The sequence below is a fragment of the Acanthopagrus latus genome, chromosome 13 (assembly GCF_904848185.1).
Source record: "Acanthopagrus latus isolate v.2019 chromosome 13, fAcaLat1.1, whole genome shotgun sequence".
In the NCBI taxonomy this organism is placed as follows: domain Eukaryota; kingdom Metazoa; phylum Chordata; class Actinopteri; order Spariformes; family Sparidae; genus Acanthopagrus; species Acanthopagrus latus.
The window spans coordinates 13,310,199-13,332,015 of NC_051051.1; the positions used below are offsets into that span (position 1 = coordinate 13,310,199).

General features: G+C 44.0%; 1 protein-coding gene across 5 annotated transcripts in view; it reads right to left on the reverse strand.

Moving 5' to 3' along the window:
- Positions 1-438: 438 nt before the first annotated feature.
- zzef1 (zinc finger, ZZ-type with EF hand domain 1) overlaps positions 439-21,817 on the reverse strand; it is a 33,179-nt gene continuing 11,800 nt past the window's right edge. For 3 of the 5 annotated variants that reach the window (XM_037120078.1, XM_037120076.1, XM_037120077.1), the window contains exons 26-54: positions 21,472-21,712; positions 21,276-21,355; positions 21,080-21,170; positions 20,503-20,989; positions 20,244-20,408; positions 18,890-19,009; positions 18,582-18,743; positions 18,210-18,342; positions 17,739-17,877; positions 17,439-17,604; positions 17,068-17,330; positions 16,783-16,955; positions 16,359-16,554; positions 16,086-16,282; positions 15,502-15,782; positions 15,094-15,268; positions 14,867-14,999; positions 14,550-14,776; positions 14,122-14,430; positions 13,938-14,038; positions 13,149-13,284; positions 12,618-12,977; positions 12,365-12,508; positions 11,705-11,873; positions 11,490-11,588; positions 11,193-11,358; positions 9,417-9,567; positions 6,454-6,525; positions 439-3,467 (exon numbers count right to left, since the gene is read on the reverse strand). In XM_037120078.1, the coding sequence (XP_036975973.1) occupies positions 3,387-3,467; positions 6,454-6,525; positions 9,417-9,567; positions 11,193-11,358; positions 11,490-11,588; positions 11,705-11,873; positions 12,365-12,508; positions 12,618-12,977; positions 13,149-13,284; positions 13,938-14,038; positions 14,122-14,430; positions 14,550-14,776; positions 14,867-14,999; positions 15,094-15,268; positions 15,502-15,782; positions 16,086-16,282; positions 16,359-16,554; positions 16,783-16,955; positions 17,068-17,330; positions 17,439-17,604; positions 17,739-17,877; positions 18,210-18,342; positions 18,582-18,743; positions 18,890-19,009; positions 20,244-20,408; positions 20,503-20,989; positions 21,080-21,170; positions 21,276-21,355; positions 21,472-21,712 (5,217 nt within the window). In that variant the 3' untranslated portion in view covers positions 439-3,386. The remainder of the gene's footprint in view (positions 3,468-6,453; positions 6,526-9,416; positions 9,568-11,192; positions 11,359-11,489; positions 11,589-11,704; positions 11,874-12,364; positions 12,509-12,617; positions 12,978-13,148; positions 13,285-13,937; positions 14,039-14,121; positions 14,431-14,549; positions 14,777-14,866; positions 15,000-15,093; positions 15,269-15,501; positions 15,783-16,085; positions 16,283-16,358; positions 16,555-16,782; positions 16,956-17,067; positions 17,331-17,438; positions 17,605-17,738; positions 17,878-18,209; positions 18,343-18,581; positions 18,744-18,889; positions 19,010-20,243; positions 20,409-20,502; positions 20,990-21,079; positions 21,171-21,275; positions 21,356-21,471; positions 21,713-21,817) is intronic. The other 2 variants (XM_037120079.1, XM_037120080.1) reach the window with 1 other exon arrangement.

Sequence of the window (21,817 nt, forward strand, 5' to 3'; positions counted from 1 at the left end):
CCGGTGATCATCACTCCCATCATCAGCGCTGTCCGTGAGTCGCCAGATTACAGATAGAGGAAGCAAAAAGGCAGACCTGGGGGGGGGGGGGGCTTTGAGGTAAAAACCAAGGGTGTAAGAAGAAACTAATAAACAGAAGGAATACCAATGTTCTGCTTGGACAAATAGCAGAAAAAAAAATGGACTTTAGCAGAAGGGAAACTGGCTGAGGGTAATAAAGAGCAAGAGATGTACTTGTAAAAGGAATAGAAGCAGTGTGAAAGAGAACTATTGATGGCGTTGGATCACTGAGTACAGTATCTGCTGGGAGCGGGTGCGTGGGCCCTAATCGATGCCGATTGAGTGATCAATACATTGTTTGTTGCCGTGCACGAAATTCTCGGTTGAGCCCACAGATACCAAAAAAAAACAAAAAAAACAGGAGGAGGACAGGAGGGCTCGCATTTAAGTCATTTCTATTTTTATTAGAAATGGATCACATTTCAACCCAAGCAGTATTTTCTTTTACCTTCAATGTGCCATGCATACAAAATCAGAATCAAAGTGTCCATCTGTTAGTGCCCAATAAAGTTTATATTTGTAAGGGGTTGATATCAAAGTCTTTCTCCTGTGCAATTAATATTCACAGATATATGTACATTCAAATTAGTCAGCCTCAAATGTCAAGCATCCTCGCAAAAGAAACCAACATTAAACGTAAAAAGTTACAAAAAATTTCAAATGAAACAATATATTTCTCTTTTAAAATATAATTAATAACTATTCGGCTAACATGAGTTAAATTATGATTGCTTCATTTTTAACCATAGGCACGTCGTAGATATGTGAGGCGTCGTAGAAGCCAAACTGAGGCCGTGTATCTCTTCCTCTCTCCTCAATGCAGCTGATGTTTGTGTAAACAAAACCACCGAGCTAGTCTGCAGTCCTCACAGGGACCGCTTTGAAAATAAAAAAAAAAAGTAAAAACAGAAAAAGAAAAAAAAAACAAAAAAAACAACGATGTCTAAAGGTTTCCTCTGCTCCAGCTCCTCACAGGGTATCTATCTGATATGTGATAAACAGAGAAGGAACTCTACCTGGAGCTCTTTCAGAGATGTTTCATGGCTCACAATGATTGGTTTCTTTGGTATAAACCACCATGACTTCCCTCCAACTAAAGATTCTTCTTCTTCTGAAATGAACACAGTTCCCCCACCCAATCTACTGTTTAGATTTGTCAACACACAAAACTTGACGCCTTTTCTGACATGACTGAACTCTGTGGATGTGGCTTTAAGCGGACAGTTTACCCCCCCCCCCCCCCCCCCATTAAAAAAACCAGTTATTTTTCCTCTTACCCATTGCGCTTTTTATCCATTTAGATAAAAAGCATTTTAGTGTGAAGTGCTGAGTTTTGGAGATATCGGCCTTCTGTTGCATACAATGGAAGTCGATGGCACTGTTTGTGGTCCTCAAAGTGAGGAAATCCAGAGACCATACTGTGAGCAGCTTTGTGTAGGAAATATTTTCTTTTTGTCTCCCCACTCAGAAGGAAGCATGCCTCTAGAAGCCAGTTAACTAAGGTAGTTAAGCCAGCTAATGTTACAGCTCAGCGAAGAAAGAAAATAGTTCTCTTGAAAAGCTGCTCATAACTGCAAGTAACAAGGCTTCTCTAAAGAGACATCGCCGCTGAGCTTTTCAAATGTATGTTCTTGGAGCTTCGGCGTTCGTCTTTAGCCGATGCCTCCAAAACTCTGCAGCTCCCTCCAAAACATTCCAGACGGTTAAACAGCACAACAGATAGGAGGAAAAAAAAATGTATTTTTGATTTTTCAGTGAACTGTCCCTTTGATAAAATGCAGGGGTTAGCGTGATGCGATTGAAAAATCACATGAAACAACAAAGTGTCACATCAATGATCTGTGTAATTACAAAAGATGAGGTAATTCAGTATTAAAGAATCCATTCCTTGTGGTACTAGTGAATAAGTGGGATAACGTGTCTATTTTACAGTCACCTTTATGTTTATCATGTTTATCACAACGACAGTAAATTCATTCTCTATGAGTGATATGAGGGACTCACAGTCCATTTGTGTATTAGTGGCAAACAGCAGCTTTGCTCTGTTTTGGATATTTATGTTACAACATCAGCGTTTCCTGCAGTCGCTACGGTACACAAGGTATGCAGACGTGATAGTGGGATCCACCACCGTCTCTGATTCACTGCTTTGAAAAGCAAATCATGAATTGTTGAAGTTAATTAAACATTAAATAATGCAAGTTAATAAATAAATAAATTGTGGATAAAACTGAAGGCCTTTAAGAGATTCATTGTTTCTCTCTGATTATTTTTATAGGGTTTTTTTTGCTGTTATTCATTTTCATGAACATCATTTGACATCATAATGGTCTTTCATTCATTCACTAGTGATGGAGTGAAAATACTTCAACATATTGATAGGATGACAAAGAGGAATGCATTGCGATGGTATAGTATCACAGTTTTCCCTCAGCTGCAGTATTAATTCTCATCCTGCGCAGACTATGGCTATTGCGAGTATCGTCTTCATCCTGTTCGGTACGATCATCAAGTTGTGAAGTGGGTCTTAGTGTGTGTTGCGCTTGTCATCGTGTCAAGCTGCAGATCAGATATATTTTGAGGATTTCTACGATGACGTACTGATCCTTCCCTTCAATAACAGTCGTAAAAAAAATATCACGTACTTCTGTTGTCTGAAAACGGTAAGTGAGTAAATAGGAAAGGAGGGAAGTGTGGATTCAATTAAACGAGGAGAAAAGGAAGGAGGAAGGGAGTGGAATGAGCTAGTAGGTCAGTACTTTCTCCCCATGGTGACTAATGAGACTCCACTGTCCTGGACAGTATTTTTAGGATGCTCTACATGTCCACCGAGACACGCGAAGTCGCCAAGGTGACCTGTTTTCACCGTGATCAACTATGTAACCCAGAGTGGCTGCTGTTTAGGAGGAAGAAAGGCAGGACAAAAAGGAATATACTTCCCCTTGAAAGTCGTGAATTTGGCACACTTCATGTCCTTTAGCACGGCATCTTCAAGTAAAAACTTTATTTAAAAAACAAAAAAAACAAAAAAAAAAAACAGAAAACGAAACGACCCCCGCAATTGTTCCTGTTCGAGTGAATGCACATGCTGATATATTGGATTCACCTAAGGCAAAAAGGATTGTGAGTTAGTGTGGAAAGTGCTCTTTGAGTAGCCCTCCACAGCTTGTGTCCAGAGTACTGCAGAGTTACCGGAGTGGAGGGGGGTCCCGTTTCTCCTTCACCTCCTCGCTCCTCATTCAAAGTGAACCAGCTGAGTCAGGATGTATTGCCCCCCCCCCTTCTCCTCCTCCCGCCTCTCCTTATGTAGTTCTTCTCCCTTTCTCTCAAGGGGACATGTTGAGTAGCTTGGTAGATTTATTGGGGTAATTGATGGCCAGGCTGATGGCGGCGATGTTCTTCAGAGCCTGCACAATATAAGAAAAAAAGAAAAAGTAGTATGTGAATGAAATACAGAAGAACAGCTGCAGGGAGAGAAAGTCAGCAGAGTGAAGAGAGCGAATGAGACGTGAGAAACCTTGTTTTTCACCTGGGCTGTGCACTGCATGTTTAGTGGTGATAAATAGGAGAACTGGGGCGGACTAAACTGATGATGCAAGGACTTCTGTGCACTTTAAATCGCCCTTACTTAATAACCAAAGTGCTAAACTGATGAAGTGCTTTTGTCCTCTCCCAGATCAGTGCAGTAACCCGGGGAAACTTCTTGGACGTTGATTTTGTTTTGTTTTTCTGCGGTTCATCAATCATTACATACAAAAATGGCAAATATGATAGAATTCAGGATAGACTGACAGTTAATTAATTCAATTATATCTTGCATGTCCTTACTAAATCCGTATTTTACCTGATAAAACTACAGTATCACAGACTTAATTACACTACTGTTCATAATATCCCTACAATATAGTAAACCACATCTTGACAGCACCATATGACAGGCCAGCCAAACAATAAGACCGGATCAAAACAGAGTACACTGAGTGCATCGTTGTCACTTGTGACGAAACCACCCTTTTTTTTTTTTTTTAAGTGCTGTTGTTGGTTTAAAAGCCGCATTTGAACCATATTTTGTTCACGCCAGAGAGGCTGTCTGAATCTGACACAAACCTTCCCGTCACAACAGATCAATAGGCCTGCAGAGGCTTGCTGCAGCACCGTCAGCACCTCTCCATGTGACGGCGACGTGTCTGTGTGGAGTCTCCCTCAGGATCAACTGTTGACCTGTTTTTTTTTTTTTACTTTCTTTTTTTTAAATTACTTTTTTGAAGGTGGAGATTTCGGGGGCCCACCCCAGACAGTGAATGTCTTTCTCGATCGCCCAACCTGTCTACTAGCAACACTGTCAGACTTAAATTAACACTTGTACGCTCCTTAAATGTCAAATTGGAAAAATTGTGTACAGTGTTCATTTGTACTGCTACCTTTGTATCGTGGGGTGGCGAAATGTTTTGGTGAAGTTGGGACGCATCGCTAAAGCAGCAAACATTTCTTTGGGCTACTTGGGAGCAGCAGAACAGGATTTCCACTGTAACATTGATGGATGATCACTTTTTAAAGAAAAACATTTGTCTAACACATTCAACAGACCTGGGGCAAAATTTGCATTCGAGTCACGTTTCTGGCCACCTGATGGATGATGGTCTGATTCTCACTATTCTCTTTAGTCAGCTGGCTGTTATCTAGCTGCTTACTTTGTCTACTGTTTGGCGCAGGTAGCTTACAATTAGTTAGCGTCTTAGATTTTTGGATATCATGTTATGTCATTAGTGTCGACTTTCCCTGGTTTTAAACGCTGCATTAGAGCGGTAGAGCGATGTTGTTTTTTTCCGGAATTTACCAGACTGTTTTACTTGTTCTAATACTTGCCTTTACCAACTTAATATATCTAATGATGTTATTATATCCACATTTCATGAAAGCACCGATAGTTCCCCCAACAATACTGTCGCAATGTTGTTGCATTTATGAAGTGTTATTGAAGAGATTTGTAAATATCATGATCAGAGCTGAGGGGAACTGTAAGTAGGTGAGAATTCTCTATGGAATTTTAACTCCATGTGAACCCTTTCACAACACACATAGACATTTGATCCCTTCTTAACATTAAATTATTGAATAGTGACAGCAGCTGTCTTCTGGTTTCAGTGGCACTTGAAACAATTTGTTATTTCAAACAAAATAAACTATTTACTTTTAGGTCTTTTTATAATCCCTTCTGCACCCTAACTCTTATGGCTGTTCAATGACTTGTATTTTCAACGCGATAAAAATTCTCTCCCTTTATAAAAATTACCCTTCCCCTTAGTGATTTCCTTGGAGCCGAGAGGTCCAATACAGCTCCAGGTAGTGCCCTGACACACAGCAGCGCTTGCTGAGTTGGCTGTCAGCGCGCTCAGATGGTTTAAAGGGCAATGCTTTTGCAAATGTCGCACCGAAAGACAGGCATCTTGTGCCGTTCTCGGGGTTTAATTGAGTGAACAACGGGATGAATTACAGCCAGGGAGGGGGGGAGTGAACATGATCCTCTGAACACTGGCCAACCTGTGTAGTGGTATAATAAATCCATCAGAAAATAACAGACAACAGAAGAGATAAAGACTTGGAGAAAATACAGTCCCCGGTGAATGGAGCTTTGGAACATTTTTCCAGCCCTTTGAAAGTGAACCTCCGCCAATTTACTCTTGAACTCTGCATCATTGTTATCATAATAGTTATGACTACTGCCAATTCACCTATGCTTTTGTTTTCAAGCTGACAGGTATTAGGTAACTGCTCAACAGAACCACCCACAGTGTTTTTTTTTTCCACCACCCTACATCCTCTGCTCCTCTTAACTGCCTTCAGGCTCCTCTGATGTGTTACAAGGTCCACAGTACAGAGAACGCACACAGTGCTGTGGCGCGCACTGCCACAAATGCTAATGGACTGTAATTACCAAATACATTAGTCCTGAGTGTGGCCCACACATATTCAAAACAAGGGGAGGGGGGTGCGGAGGGATCCGCTGGGTGTCAACAGCTCGCTGATTCACCGGCAAAAAAGGCTGTAGCCCTGAGCTGACTCACAGTGGCTGAAGACTGTTCAATCAACACGACTGCCTGTTCAAAAAAGAGGTTCATGATATCACAATCCTTAATTTCTTCAGGCTACTATCACCCATGTGAGCCAGAACCCCCTCCCCCCAGACTGAAAACATCAAAATTGACCTGAGAGAGCCTGGCAGGCGGCAAGACTTTGAATTCAGAGGAGCAGAGATGTAATTCACAAGTGAGAACATCAAAGGTGACCCGAGAGAGCCGCGCCGACGGCAAAGGCTTTCAGTTCGAAAAGGCAGAGGTGCCAAAAGTCATCAGTGATTATTATGCAAAAACAAAAGAGGAGTTTAAGTCTTACCATCGCGGTGTGGTTGAGGAGCTGCTCGTCAGTTGTCATGGCTAGCAGGTACTCCTGGAGGATGCCCTGTGCCTGGAAAACACATCAAAAGGCTGGTGAGAAAGGCGTCTTCTGCCATGTTTCCAAAAAGCAGCAGATAACCTCACAGGCCAGATAGCTGTCATGAATAAAAGGAAGCTGCCCGGGACGGACTACTCTAAGAGGTTACATAATGGATGAATTGAGTTATAAATGAGGCCTGGTTCCCCGTTCGCTCTCCATCTCCATCTCAGCATCAAATTGGACTGAGGAATGTTGGACGAGCCATTCAAAATTATAAACAAACTGAGGAGCGCTTCCACTGAAGCGGCTTACATAAGAACACAGAGTCGGGGAACACAGATAAGACTACACGAAGCTAAATGGGCTGAAACTGGCCAAATGGAGTGTTGTTTTTTACAGCGCTGGAGACACAGTCCAGAGTCGCTCGCTGTCATTCATCTCACGGCACCCCGACTGTTTATGCTGGGGAACATCCTAAGACCATTTGTACAGTCAGTGGCGCGTGACATACCCTTTTGATTCCTAAATATAACTTCCACTTCCTGCAGTGGAGAGTTCAGTGAATCTCAGCGGAGCTGACTGTGAGCGGCACCGGCCACTGAAGCGCTAAAAAATGAGCCGTTCAAGGCTCAGACCTAATATGGCCACAGAGGACTCCATGATGTGGCCAACCACTCACTAGCTTCCCACGATTTTACACAAGAGTCAACATGGAGCTGTTGAAGTTGTATGTCATCACTGCTGTTAAGCTCAAGTGTCAACACGGCACGAGGGCCGCCGACCTCAGTCTACACTAATCCTTACTTTTTAGGAGGGTGGTGCCAGATGGTGTGGTGTGTTGGATGCAGAACATTGATCCTTACAGCTGATGAAGGTTTTCTAATGTTTCTGTCCACTTCAGGTTAAAAAGTGACCTTTCCCAGTGTTACAGTCTAGGCCAAGTAAACTGAGGCGACCAAGACCGGAGTACGTCGACACCAGAACAAGACCAAAACTTTGAGGGGCTGAGACTCAGTCACGACAAAGACCAAGGCAGGCCAAGACAAGACCAAGTGCAGTGCGATCCCACACTCATATGACACGCTTAGGATAAAATGTGAAACATGCAAACCACAGACTCGCCTCAGATTGATCTGAAAGTTCCACAACTCACGAGAAACACCCACAGAAAACTCGATTCTCCTAATTCACATCTTTACTGCCATATATGCAGTATGAGTGTGTGTGTTTAAGCATACCGTGAGAAGTGCACTGACAAAATAATCAGCAGGCATTGCAGAGGGGAATTTTATGTGTGAGAATTTTCTTTTGTTTTCTATGAGGAAAGTAATACAAACCTTAAGGAGCTCAGATCCACTTCACCATATGTATTCAGCACTCCTTATCCATAATAAAGTGACAGGTCTGGAAATAAAATCTAGAGCCCTTTTTTTTCTGAGACCGAGACAAGGCAGAGTAAAAATGTGTCCAATTCCAAGATGGGGTCTTTAATAAGAAGTCTTGAGACCACACTCAAGTACAAGATTTAACTCTAGTACATCAATACTAACTTTTCCCCTGGCAATAAAATCCTGTGTGCAAATTCAGATGCGATATAGTCCAGGAACAGTGAAACCGCAACATATCCAGTTTCACTTGAATCCAATATAGATGGAGCACAGCCGGGTTGTCGCCCATGTACAATCCCATTCACTGGTTTATTCAGACACACTGACAGACACCACATCCTGACAGTCAAGGCTGCCACAAACAGTAGCAGGTGCATGTTTTTTGTTTTTTTTTATTAACTGCTGAGGTATTTCATTCTTTTATCTGGAGAATGGAGAGATTTACCATCAACAACTGCATCCATGCACTTCTTATCTACCTCTGTCAAAGCCTTCATCTCATACTACTTTAAGCTGTGGATGAAGATTTGGACGTTAAGAGCCACTGCAGCACCCATTCATGTTGTGTCGATAAAAGAGAGGCCATGCTCTGTGATGATGCTCAGCTGGATGGAGAATTCATACTTCAAAATGTGTCTATCATTGCTAACGCAACCCTGGAGAAACCATGAGGGGCACCCCAGTCAAAACTGCTAAGTACTACTACTGCCCCCTGGTGTTTGTTGATGGGCACTGCCCCATCTGGGCGTCTCACATAAACCAACATTCGGTCGGTGCAGATGGGAGCGCAGTATCCATCGTGAATGACGCGTCGACTGATGTAATGTTATTGTCAGACCAGCAGCCTCGGGCCTCACCGACCGGAGCTGAAGGGAACAGGAGAGGTGGTGCTTTTCTGGGACTGTCTGGTTCAATTGCATCTACAGATGGGAAACTCCTGGCTGACGGCATGCTCATAATCCTCGAGGCTTCTCTTAATCAATAATTCAAGGCAACTGAGGGAGGGAGAGGGAGAGAGAGGGAGCCCATACGCATCACAAAATGGATCGCATCTCTTCCTCTTCCCAGCAGCCTGCAGGGAGCCAGTGTGGCACTGTGCTGTCTGGCAGATGGCAGGGCCGGGCTTTGGCCCCGAGCCCGGCGGAGAACAGGTGGGTGGAGGGAAAAACACGCTCATCATCTCACAGAGGGACCAATATAGACAGAGGGAGGCGAGGAAAGACCGCGGTAAAGAATAAAATATTGAATTAGTTCATTCTAATCATCATTTCATTGAAATAGCCTCAAACTGAATGTCATTAAACCAAAGAAGAAGGTTAACTAAAAACTGGTTTCCACACAATCAGCCTTGTTGATTCTAGTCTGTATTTAACCTGCAGAGTCAGTAACACTGTAATCACAGCAAAAACAACCAACGCAACTAAACATACACCTCAAACGCCACACATCCAGCTTTAACAGCAACACCTATACAATCCCAGATGTGGCGTGTGTGTGTGTGTGTGTGTGTGTGTGTGTGTGTGTGTCACTCACAATGGCGCGGGCCTCTGCGATGAAGAACAGTTCAGTCAGGGCTCTGTGAAGAGGCAGCAGCACAGTGATACTGGTGGGATCCTGGCTCAGGCTGTTTTCCATGGACATAAAGAGCTGCCACAGAGGTCGCAGCAGAGTCAGCTCACAGGCTCTGGAGTGCAAACAAATCGATAGTTAGACAAACACACAAACCACCACAACCACACACACACACACGCAGAGGCAGAACAGGAAGATAAAGAGTTAGGTTCTGAGAAAAACAAGCTGTGGCTGAAAAACAACCAGCGGAGAGCCACTTCAACTTCATGCATTTATCATGACTCAATCACACATTTAGCCTCCGACGGCCATAAATGGATTGTTCATTGATGTGGGGATAGACAGAGTTTCATGTGACTAGATGGGCCCCAAAAAAAAGAAAAAGAGGATTGTTTGTTGGATGTTTTTAATGCTGATAAATGTTACTGACAAATCACTTCCTGTATATGAATGAAGTGGTTTTCTAACTGGAGGTCCAAGGGTCCTTTAGCGGGCTGAAGAAGGGGGTCCCAAGCAAAAGGAGAAATAGAGTATTTCAACTTCTATTACATTTATGGAAAAAATGAATGACAAGGAAAAAATAAGCGTTGGCCTTTATTGATTGATTGTCATTTATAGCGATCAACGTTTGATCTTTGAGTGACTATGAAGACTGATTTTTGTCTTCAACCTAAAACTAAACTACTCAGAGGGGATCCCGCAAGACAAAATCCTCACTAACTGAATATCTGTGGCCTAATGTGAATCTATTGTGGAGATTTCCTGATGTAAAAAAAAAGGAACCACTTTCTTAACAGAAGCATTAAACATTGCTCAAAAACTACCAACAATTTTCACATAGACAACATTCTACGGCTCACAGTTGAGGCACTTCCGCAGCTTCGATCAGCAGGAAAGGTACCCAGTTAAAGCATCACCTTAAAAGATTAGGAACTGCCTGAGAAAATATTTGGTTCTTTGATAAAAAGTGAAAGGTACAAGCTTGTGTACCTAAAAAACTTTGAGGTGAAACCCCAAGGAGTATTTTGGCAATAAAAAAATAACTGTGTTTCAAATTCTGTGTTACATACTGCTAACAGCAGGTGGAAGGTAAAGATAACAGTGTTGAAATAAACCAAAAGCAAAATCGGCAGCATAAATTATTCATTTTCAAATCCTGGTTCAACTGTAGGTGAAGTCTGCAACTCCTGTGTCGTGTTTAGCACTCATCGGACTGCTCTGATTTTGCCAGGGCTCATGGCTATCATAGTTTTTGGATGCCGTTAAACATGAAGTGAGGTAACAGTAAGATAAAACACATTTTTGAGTGGAGGGAAACTACAGGAAACCCTAATGCTAAGAAATCAGCTTAATAAATGTATTACCTGCCTGTGTGAGCACTACCTTTCCATAAAATGCGCGATGTTGTCGCGGCTCGAGTCACTCTGCACATACGCAAATACGTAAACACATCCTTTGCCTCATTTCCGTGGTGGTGACATGAGGGATTTATGATGGCTTTTATGCAAACTGTGTGTGGTACTATCCTGCACCTCAAGCGGAAATACACCGAGGAAAAAATGTGCACCGGGGCCACATACTCAAATTAGCATTCCTTAGGCCTTTAAGCCCAAGTTGTGTTTGTGCATCTTACTTCGGATGTCAATACATGACACCAGAGGCCTCTAGCTTGAAAAGCAATTCAGGAGGGAAAAAGTGTAGGGAGAATAAAAATGTAAAAGAAGGCTGAACTCTTACGTCTGAGACGGACACTGAAGCAGGCGGAGTAACAAGTGAATGGCTTTGAGTCGCTGGTTCCCAGTCTGGCGACAGGCCACGCCCACCTGCCACTCCCAGATGTCAGCCAAGGGCAGGTGACCGAGCACTTGGTCATCTGCTAACATTTGCTTCAGTATCTCGAACCCTGATGAGAGAGTTAAGGAGAGAGAAGGTGACAACCTGACCAACCTGAGGATTTATTTTGTAGTTAATATACATGTTACCAAGTGGTCTGCAGATATTCTCTCTACCAAAGGAAGCAGAAATGTGAAGTACCTGTTTGGAACCGTCCTCTGTGGCCTCCTGTGACTGTGAACTTGTAGCCCCAGTCTGTGTTGCTCATGTCTGACATAAATCTGTAGTAGAGGGTATCACCTGAGAGAAACCCATGAGAAATCATGATTCAAACATGAAAGTAAATAAACAGAAATGCACACATATAAATTCACAGAGCAGAAAAGGAGTAGATGACTTTTTCAAACATTTCTCACCGGGAATCTCAAAATCAGACCATCTCTGAGGGGAGCCGCTGAAGTTGTGGACGTCTTGGAGGAAATCGCTGCTGCTGGACATGATGAGCTCATCACAGCCTTCCTCTGTGTAGCAGCGCGAGTCGAATTTTACTGACAGGTAGATAGCCCCCGGAATGTGCACCTTGTCCTGAGGGGAGGAAAAGATGGACACAATAGAATCTTGTGGTCTGAAACCAAATAGCAAAAACAAGAAAGCATACACCGTGCATAGGCTCCTTTTCAAAAAAGGATCTGTACTAATAGTTATTAATTGTGCAACTTGTGCAACAAAAAATTATTTTATGTCACTTAATCTGACAATTATTTTAATATATAATTTGCCAGTTGTTTGGCCAATGACATGTCAGAAAATTGTGAAAAATGGCAAAAGTGTTTCCCATGATTATGTCCTCAAATGTCCTGTTTTGTCTCCAACCGAGAGATATTCAGTTAACTGTCACAGAAGCCAAACAATCGATCGATTATTAAAATAGCTGGCGATTAACTTAATAGTTTGATGACTATTCCATTTATCGTTGCAGCTCTGTGGCCAGTTCAAAGGTTTAAACAGTGAAGTTATTTTAGCGACGGTAACTGTTTTTAGTTCAGTACTTTATAATTTGTTGCACTGTGACCCACCTCAAAGTTGGTGTTGTTGTCATACGGGTGTTTGGACTCTCTGACCTGAACGGCCATACCTGGCTCCTCCATGAACTGACAGGCAGTGAGAGACAGACTGCACAGCATACTCTGGCTGCAGCCCTTCAGCACCCTCTGGAGAATCTGATCAGTAAGAGATTGAAGACGGTCACATTAATCCATGAAACGCCTATAATGTATCATATGCAAACTCCACCTCCTCCTCCTCCTCCTCCTCCCCCCTTCTGCCCACCTTCTCCCAGAGCGGCTTCTCCTCCAGCTGCATTAACATGTCCAGGATGTAGGCCATGTGCGAGGCACCGTTCAGCTCCAGTGCCTCCTCGCTGAGCGCCGCCTCGGCGGGCCAGTCGGCCAGCAGCGAAGCCAGCACGTGGCGGGCGTACAACGTGGCGATGGCCTGGTTGACCTTCACCAGGTATTGACGAACGGCCCGATTGCTGCGCACGTCCAGCTCCTTGTGCAGGAGAGCTGAACTTTTAGTGCGCCTCTGTTTGGCGTAGCTGAGCTGCAAGTCGCTCTCTGAATTTGTGATGAGCTTCTGGGCCACCACGTTGATCTCCTCGGTGGCCTTTTCACAGTGACTGGGTTTAGACTTGAGGAGGAGGGTGATGACAGCGACATATCAGATTATTGACAATTTGAAAAACAACAATTCAAACTTTCTCTCGAGGCATCTTGTTCCTTCATGTCATAGCATGCAATCTTTATACTGCTAATGTGCCAAAAAGCCATATCTAAGTACTGTTTGGCATCTCAAACTCACCACACATGACACTACAATCATATCAGTGTCCACGGCCTTGGTGTTCCTCTCCTCAGAGCGAGGTCGCCTGGTAGGCTGCCACTTCTGAGCCAGCGTACGGATTGTCTCATCTGTTTTGATCTCTTCTCCATCAAATCTGGAAACGACACAGGGGAGAGAGGCAGTGTTACATAGTAAATAAGTCCTTCTCCATGGTGGATAACAGAGGTGGGAGCCAGCCATTGTCTTCTAAGTCACAAATAAGTCTGAAGTCTTTGCACTCAAGCTCATGTCAAGTTACGAGTCAAGACTGACATACCCCAACTTCCTTCACTTTGACTTTTGAGTCCTAAACAAGTCATAATGTTCTCTTCACAAAACAAAATGCCATTTCAATAACAGAGCCTCGAATTACCGTTCTTTGTACAACTTTTAAAAAATCGAAAAAAGACTGAAGATGTGGCGTCTCTATCTGTAATTACATCCGGCATGTGTTGCAAATTGCAATTTTCTTTTTTTTTTTTAAACACCACATGGTTTTTGTATGCTGGGAAGGGATATGAATTGCCTAATAGCAAACTTTTTAAATAACATATCTTGCAATCTTAATATGTATTTTCAAGTCAACAGGCTCAAGTCCATGTTTAGTTGCGTGTTTTTTTTAGGACATTGTCAAGTCTAAAGTTGTTATATTTGTTGGGACTCGAGTCCGACCTGAGTCTGAGTCATGTGACTCCAGTCTACACCTCGGGCGATAATATAAACAAAGTAAAGTAAAAAGAAGTTCTCTTAATGGAAGTTGATGCTGACCTCTTCTGCACCTCCAGGAAGAAGGAGTCCGTTCTCTTCATCTGCAGCTCATACATTGCTCGCAGGATGGGCAGAGGGGCGTTTAAGGCATCGTGGGTGATCTGCATTGAGAAAAAAAGCACTTTAGACTTAAAAGATCACAATATATTTCACTGCATCTATTATAAATAGCATCCCTGATCACCTGGAAGCAAATCTTTGTCTCCTCGTCGAGACCCTCCAAGGGATCCGCCTTGTTGACGTCGATGTCGTCAGTGCAACAGCTGGAGTGGTCAGAGTCGTGCTCCTTGTCCTGCTCTCTTTGGTCTCGCTCTGGGTCCTGGGCCATGGAATGGATCTCCCTCTTGGAGGAGTACAACATGATGGAGAGAATCTCGAGATCTCGCAGCAGCCACAGCTTGCTGAAGCCTGTCCCTTTGCTGCACTTCCTCACCAGCAGCTGGGTTAGCCCTGACCGCTGGATGTCCTCCTGAGCTTGCGCTACTCCGTGTTTCTACACGAGAGGACAAAACAGAATGAGAAACTACCATATCCTCTGAGCCAGTTATTTCTGGCCTATTTCCAGATAACCCGCATCTCAAATAATGGACATTCCTAGGTTATGGCAGGTACCTTCAGTGTGTTGTAGAGGCCTTTGAGTGCCAAGGAGAGAACCCAGGATGCCTCCACAGCATCAGGAGAGCCATTGTCCTGGCAGGTCTGCAGCAGGTGGCTGATGATAGAGGTGAAATTGCTCAGGTAGCGGCTGAGCAGGGTCTTTGGAGGGCCCTGGCTCTCTGACTGACCCGGGAGTCCAGTTGTAGTGGAATCCTGAGACTGGATGAGTTGGTAATCCTTCACTGGAAAGAGGAAAAAGCACACAGATGGTTAACTCCATGTTTGTTTCTCGACAGAGGCAAAGCCGTGAGAGGCGCTGCGACTGCACCAACCTGTTTTCCTCTTGCGTGTCTTGACATCCACCACCGCAGCATGGTTCTTTTCTGTGAAGTGTTTGAGCAAGATCATGTTGTGCTGTTCGTTGGCGTTGTCGATAAACACTGTCTGGGTGCCCACACACAGCACCTGACAGACAAGCAGAGGAGTCACGACTCAGCTTACAGAGTCAGGGAGCACAGTGTACAATCCTATACAGCGGCGGGGGCGGTGTTCTACCTACCTCAGGGAAGCCCACTAGCACCAGCAGTGTGAAGAGGTTGGTGCGTTTGAGGGTTTGTGGTAGCTGCTGAATACAATGGTCAGTGAAGGCAGCGATGACTGTGTTCCACTCGGGGCACGCATTCAGACTGTGTAGGATGTCTGCCACTGTGCACGCCCAATCCAGACCAATACGACTGGGAGATAAAGTAAAAGAAAAGACAATTCTCAAAATAATATATAACAGCTAACGGATGACAGTGATTCAATTTCAATTATGGTAAGAGCGTATGAGTAATCTCATTTCATTGACTGTTTCAATCATGGTAGGAAAATAATGTATCTCAGGTTGTTGGATAAAATTGTTAGATCTAACAAGTAGATCTATAAACTACAGTAACAATACATTTACCAAGTATCATCACTTTACCTGTCTAAACAGACAGCCCCCAGGCTGAAAAGCAGTTGGGTTGTCTTCCAGCCCTGGGTGTCTGTACCGACTACATCTCCTTGTGATAACAGCTCAAATTTGTCTGCCAGGGCCTCCGTGACGGCAGTGTCGGCCTCCATCGGAGGGATTCGGAGCAGCAGCTGACCCAGCAGACCCAGGGTGAGGTGGAAGGTCTCGTTGAGAGAGCCAGCATTGGAAATGACTGCCCTGAAAAGCTGGGGCAGGATAGAGCTCAGACTGGGCAGAGACAGGGTGTTTCCCTGGGTATAAAAGAAAGATGATGACAATGTTATGAGTGGATATTTGAAAAACTTTTTCAGCAAAGTCAAAGTTTTCTGTGAGTCTCTGCTTGTTACCCAGCAACCTCAAGGCAACAACAAGGCTCTATAAAAAATAAAATTAAAATAATAATATATGTCTGGTGCTTTAACAACAATCAAACATTTTTATGGATTAAACAAAGGAGACTTAAGTATGAGCTATGCAAATTTTCAAAATGTCAAACAATTCACACAACAATACACAGAATCTCAACCCTTAAACTGGTCTTCTGTTTTACGTACTGGTTTGACTGGTGGCAGCATGGCTGCCAGTAGACCCAGGATCCTCTCTCTGGAGCACTCTGAAAACACATGCTCCTGAAGAGGGACCTGGGGCAGCCGCTCATCCGTCTCCTTGACGACGTCAGATTCTGGAGACTGGACTGCTCCTGGTCCAGACTCAGAAGCTGAGAAAGGTAACAAACATAAAAAGTTGACAGCTAAGGGATAGACTTAACCACAAGTGAACCAAATCAGAGCCGTCGTCAGATTAGTGGAGGTCAAGTCAGTGCTTACGTCGGGCCACAGGAGACAGGGGGTCCTCACTGGACACAGAAGGCGTCTGGCTGAGGCTGGGCGAGTCCAGGGTGTCTTGGGAGACCAGCTTCCTTTTCTCCCCCTCGCCAGTGCTTGGGGGGGATGACACGTCTGGAGGAGCGGAGGGAGGAGAGCCCACTTCCTTTACCTTTTTCTCCTTACCTGATGGTTTACTCTGGAGGTGAGAGGATAACCACAATTTAGTATTTTATTATAGAATCTATCACCTACATACCAGACATATGGCCACATGTACGCACCTCTAGCTAGTTCTGTCTATCAGGTAGACTGTTAAGTTTTTTTTTGGTGAATTAAATAACACCTTTGCTTATCCACTCCTACACAATCTCTGCTCTTGTGCTCTTGTCTAGATATTTCCATTTCCAGGACTTCTGTTCCTCACCTTGTCCTTGGGAGAGGATGGGGAGCAGATTGCTGCAGTGCTGCCGGGGATGGAGGAGGTGTCAGTGGCTGTGCTGAGCTCCTGAGAGGACTCTGGAGAGACTGGACACAGCTCACTGTCAGAGCCGGAGTCATTGGACGACAGAAGAGCGAGCAAGGCCGAGGAGCGCAGACCTAAGTGGATGATTGCAACGAAGGTTTGTGATAGAATGACAAAACGTAACAATACAACTCAGGAGAATCTGAGATACCATTTGACATATGGATGGACAATGACGCAACCTACCTTTGCCCGTCTGCCCTTTGAGCAAGCAGTCAGTGATGAGCTGGGAGCAGCACGTCTGCAGGGCCGAGGCCTGGTTCAATGTGTCGCTGCTCAAAGCCTCTCCATCGATCTGCTTCTCGCTGCTCAGCTCTGACGTGTGGAGGGCCAGAGCAGCAAACAACAGCCAGGAGTAGTTGTGGATGTAGGGCTGGATCAAGCGGTGACGGTCGCTTATTCGTATGGTCACCATGGGGTACACTGTGATCCGATGGGTGGGAAGGTGGCTAGAGATGGGAACGTTAAAAGTAAAAAAAAGAAAACAAAAAAAGTCAACTAAATGCTACAAAGTAAGTGGGTTTAAAAAGTATATGATTAAACTTAAAATATGTCACCTGTCTGGATACTTCTTTGCATGGTAACAACCGAAGCACAGGTCAAAGTCTTCACATACGTTGCAGTTGATCCTGCTGCCCACAATGAGCCCCTGGCAGTGGTCACAGGCATATTCCATGTTCACCATCTCATGGTCGTCCTCATGGCCCTCAGGCTTTGCACCACCTGGTTAAAAACACACACATTCACATTCAGGTTCGCTCTGATCAGACATATGATTGGTATAAACTTGAGTTTATCCAAACTCTGTGTCAACAGGTGTGACTGTGTGAGTAGTGGGGTGGAGTGTATGAGCTCACTGAGGAAGCACGTCTTGCAGAGGTCCATGTCCATGCACTGAAGACATCTGTAGCGGTGCCAAGGTGCCATCCTCTCACAGCCGTCACAGGAGATCACAACATTGAGCAGGTCACAGTAACGCGCGATGAACATGTGCATCTGTGGATCAAACCAGGTCACGTAAACTACACAGCATCAATATTATCAAACTTTAGATAAAGTGATTAATGATTTTTCGCTTTAAACAAAGGTTAAACGAATGAATCTTTTCTAATGGCAGGTTTCAACATGACTGTTAATGCATTACCAACATTACTATGTCTGCTCTATTCTTGGGACATACAGGAAAGTAAACAGAGAGCAGAAAAGCACTTGGGGCAATAAGGTCAAGCTCTGAGTGCTATTTCTTTCCCCAGACTGCTCAGACACCAGACAATTTTCCTTGTTTGCTAATGATTGTTCTTTTATGTCCTTTATTAGCTGCTGCGCACCTTTCTCCTGTCCTCCATGGAGTCCTCTTCATCGATTTTGTCGTACCACTTCTCAAACATCCCGTCCATACACTCATCCATCCATTCCTGGTTCTTCTTGTAGTCTGCGATTTCATCCTCCTCTGTCCATTGACTGAGGATAAATTAAACCACAAAACTAATCAGTACTGCAAATTTAATTAGCTGGGACACGGTTTAAATTATGTAAGATTTGAAATAGACTAATTAAGCACAAAGCAGTTTAGGCCCTTGCTTTGTAAAAAAAAAAAAAATCATAATAAAAGGCTTTGCTAGCCTTAGGTTATCAATAGGAAATTAATTATATATTTCTACTGAGCTCGGGCTTTATTTCAGAGATGAGTCTGATACTACCTGATGGCAATGTCATGAACGCTGATGTTCTCCTGGGCCATGCTGAGCAGGAGTTCAGGAAGCTTGATATTCAGGAAGAGCGGAAGGTCGTGTACCTCCCAGTTCATGTCTAGAAGGTGCAACAAGCAGGTCTGCACACATGACAGGGCTGGAAGCAGGGCTCTGGAGAGCAGAGATAAGGGTCAGATTATCACACCAAGGCACAGGCACACTTTAAATTACTCTAATCACCCCTGCAAGCTACAGCATTTCAGTGAGTCTAGTTATGTGTGAACATGGTGTTGTTAGAACTGGAAGTAACAACTTACTTCTCATTGAGGTTGCTGAAGCCTTGTACTGCTTCCACCAGCATGAGCACCAGCTGATGGTAGCAACGCCTCACCTCCTCTCCAAGCTTCTGCCCACTGTCCGACAACTGCGAGAAATAACTGAAAAAGACAAGGAAAATTCTGTCTTTTTCTTTTTTCTTTCTCTACACAAAGACTACAAAAACTTCATTTTCATTGTAAAATGTAGCTGAGAGTCATATGGTTCGAACTGTTTAGACCATTAGACTTGGGACACTGTGCGAAACATAAATCAAACAAAATGTGATCATTTTCAAATCCTTTTTGACATATACTCAATTGAAAAGTACAAAGTACAAAGACAATATATTTTACTGTATGTTTTATCTCACCAAGTTCATTGATTCTTTTGTAAAGAAATGCTTATTCTGAATTTAATTCCAGCAACAAGTTGGGACAGGAGCAACAGAAGATGGGGAAAGAAGTGGAATGCTCCAAAGGTTCAGTCGTTCACAAGCCACAAATTGATCAGGTCAACCGCTTTGTGACACACATGATTGTGTCAAAGATAGTATTACTACATGGGCTCAGGAACTCTAAATTGGTAAGCACAGACCTTTCGCAAATGACTGTGTCCATGATGTTGATAGGTTTTTGATATAGTGCATCTCCATTACCCACAGATGGTCATTTGAGTGGGTCCCTAATGGCATTTTTTTTTCTTTCTGGCAAATTGTAATATTAAACCAGTGTTTGATGTTGTATGGTTATTATCATGGTTATATGTTTGATGAAAATGTATCTGAAAGTAAACATAATCCCAGATCTGAAAACAAAACACTGGTACATCTGCTGCTCCCTGAAAGTTGATGAGCCAGTTACACTGATTTTGTCAGAGTAAATTCCCAAAACTGGGTGAAACATACAACCTTTAAAAAAATGCTCAGGGGTAACATCTCAATGAGGAATATATAAAAGCTGCCAGACACATGAAAAAGCCCAACTAACAGAAATCTGTGTGTCAGGCAATGGTCTTGTTGCAGCAGCAAACATGTCATCATGATTTAGACTATGTAGACACATTGCCCTGATGATGGGAAACAATGACCAGCAGATGTTTTCTGTGTTGACGGAGAGTTTCCTTTTTTACAATCCAATTTTTTTTTGTTCACAGCGTAGCATTATTAGGGAAAATATGGTGGGACACATGGAAAGTGAGTTCAGTGTGTCCTTTCGGATTTTAATGCGTCAGAGACACAGGAAGAGCGCCTGGCAAAATCAGTCTAGTGTCCCAACTTTTTGGGAATCTGTGTTGTACGACAGATAAAGTTCACTGCTGTTTGACTTGAACTGAAAACATTTACTCAAGATGTACCTGGTGAAGTCCTTCTGGCATGCTAGCAGCTCTTGCAGGAACAGGATGCAAGGAGCTTGGAAGAGGTGTGGCTTTCCCAGGGAACGTAAACACTGCTGAACCATCTCCAGGACCTTACACACACTCGCAGCTTGGGCTTTGCTCAGGGATAGGGTCTGCAGAATGCTAAAGGAGGGGGAATGATTTGATTATTTTACACTTCATGATAATATAAACAAATAAAAAAAAATGCAAAAATAGAAGACTGTGGGTCAGTCACCTTGCTGTTGTGAGAGCTTGGTCCCTTATAAAGTTCAGGATGTGTTTGAGGATCGGGTAGCGATCCTTGACAGAGGGAGTCATGCGGGGCTCCTCTATAGATCGACAGGACAGGAGGCGTAAGCGTGCCCGACTGAATGGTGCTTTGCGGGGGAAGGCGGAGGGCGAGGCTGGTTCCCCTGACTGGGAGGAGAGGCTCTCTGTGGAGCCTCTGTGGCCTGGCCTGCTATGCACACATGAAGAGGAGTTTTGGGCTTGAGCACCGGGGGGCTGGTTCTGTCCTGCTTTGGCCTCACCCCCCTCCTCAGCCCCCGAAGACTGAGGTACCGGAGACGAGCTGGGCTGGAAGTCCCCTTCAGAGATCGAACTTGAGCGGAGGAGCGGAGCGCTGCTGCCCTCTGCAGCTTTTGTGGAGTCACTGTCCTGACAGGGTACTCCGCAAGGGGCAAATCTGAAGAGCAAGAGGCTCTTCTCAATGCACATATCAGCTGGAAAGACAGAAAAAAAGTCAGCAATAAATAGGAAGAAATAAAATATTTGATGATGGAATTTCATTTAACATTAGCTTGAATTCTTACCGAGTGTATCCATGGTAACCTCATCATGAACCCCATCCTTCTCGCCAGGAATGTTCATTTTGCCAACAAGGTATCTCTGCTTCATCTCCAACTGACAGGAAAAAGGCAGCATCAGCATAGTAGTTATATAATGTGATCATATATGAACACCGCAGCTGACATCAGCAAAGACATGAATCCTGACAGAAACACTCACCATCCATGTTCTGATGTTGTCTGCCAGAGAATACACCTGCACGAATTCTTCACTTAGACACGACTTGCACTCCTGATTGACTACTCAAATACAGAACAGATAGGACCAAGTCAATCAATCATGCAGAACTAACTTGATAAAACACATCAAGAAGAAACAGCAAAAAGAACATCTTTTAATTGTCGCCAAACCTTACCGTAGGTCCTCAGGGCATTGTTGAGGGCTGGTGTGTGGTACACCATGGCTGCCCAAATAGCGTTCACAGCTTGATCGGTCTTTGGCCCGGCGGCAATCTCGTTCCTCATTGGCTGTTTCCTGCAGGACTGCATGAGGGTCCTCATCAGCTCTGTTCTGCTGTCCGTCGGCTCCTGAGAAGTGTTCCACCGGGCAAAGTCCTCCAGGAAGCTCGTTAACTCGTCAAGAGTCCACGCATTTGTCTATAACACGGAGAAACGCCAAGTATTAGAACAGTGCCGAGCCCCCGAAGTCAATCAATACCGGAATAATATAAAGCTGATAATGGAACTGAATCAAACATATTC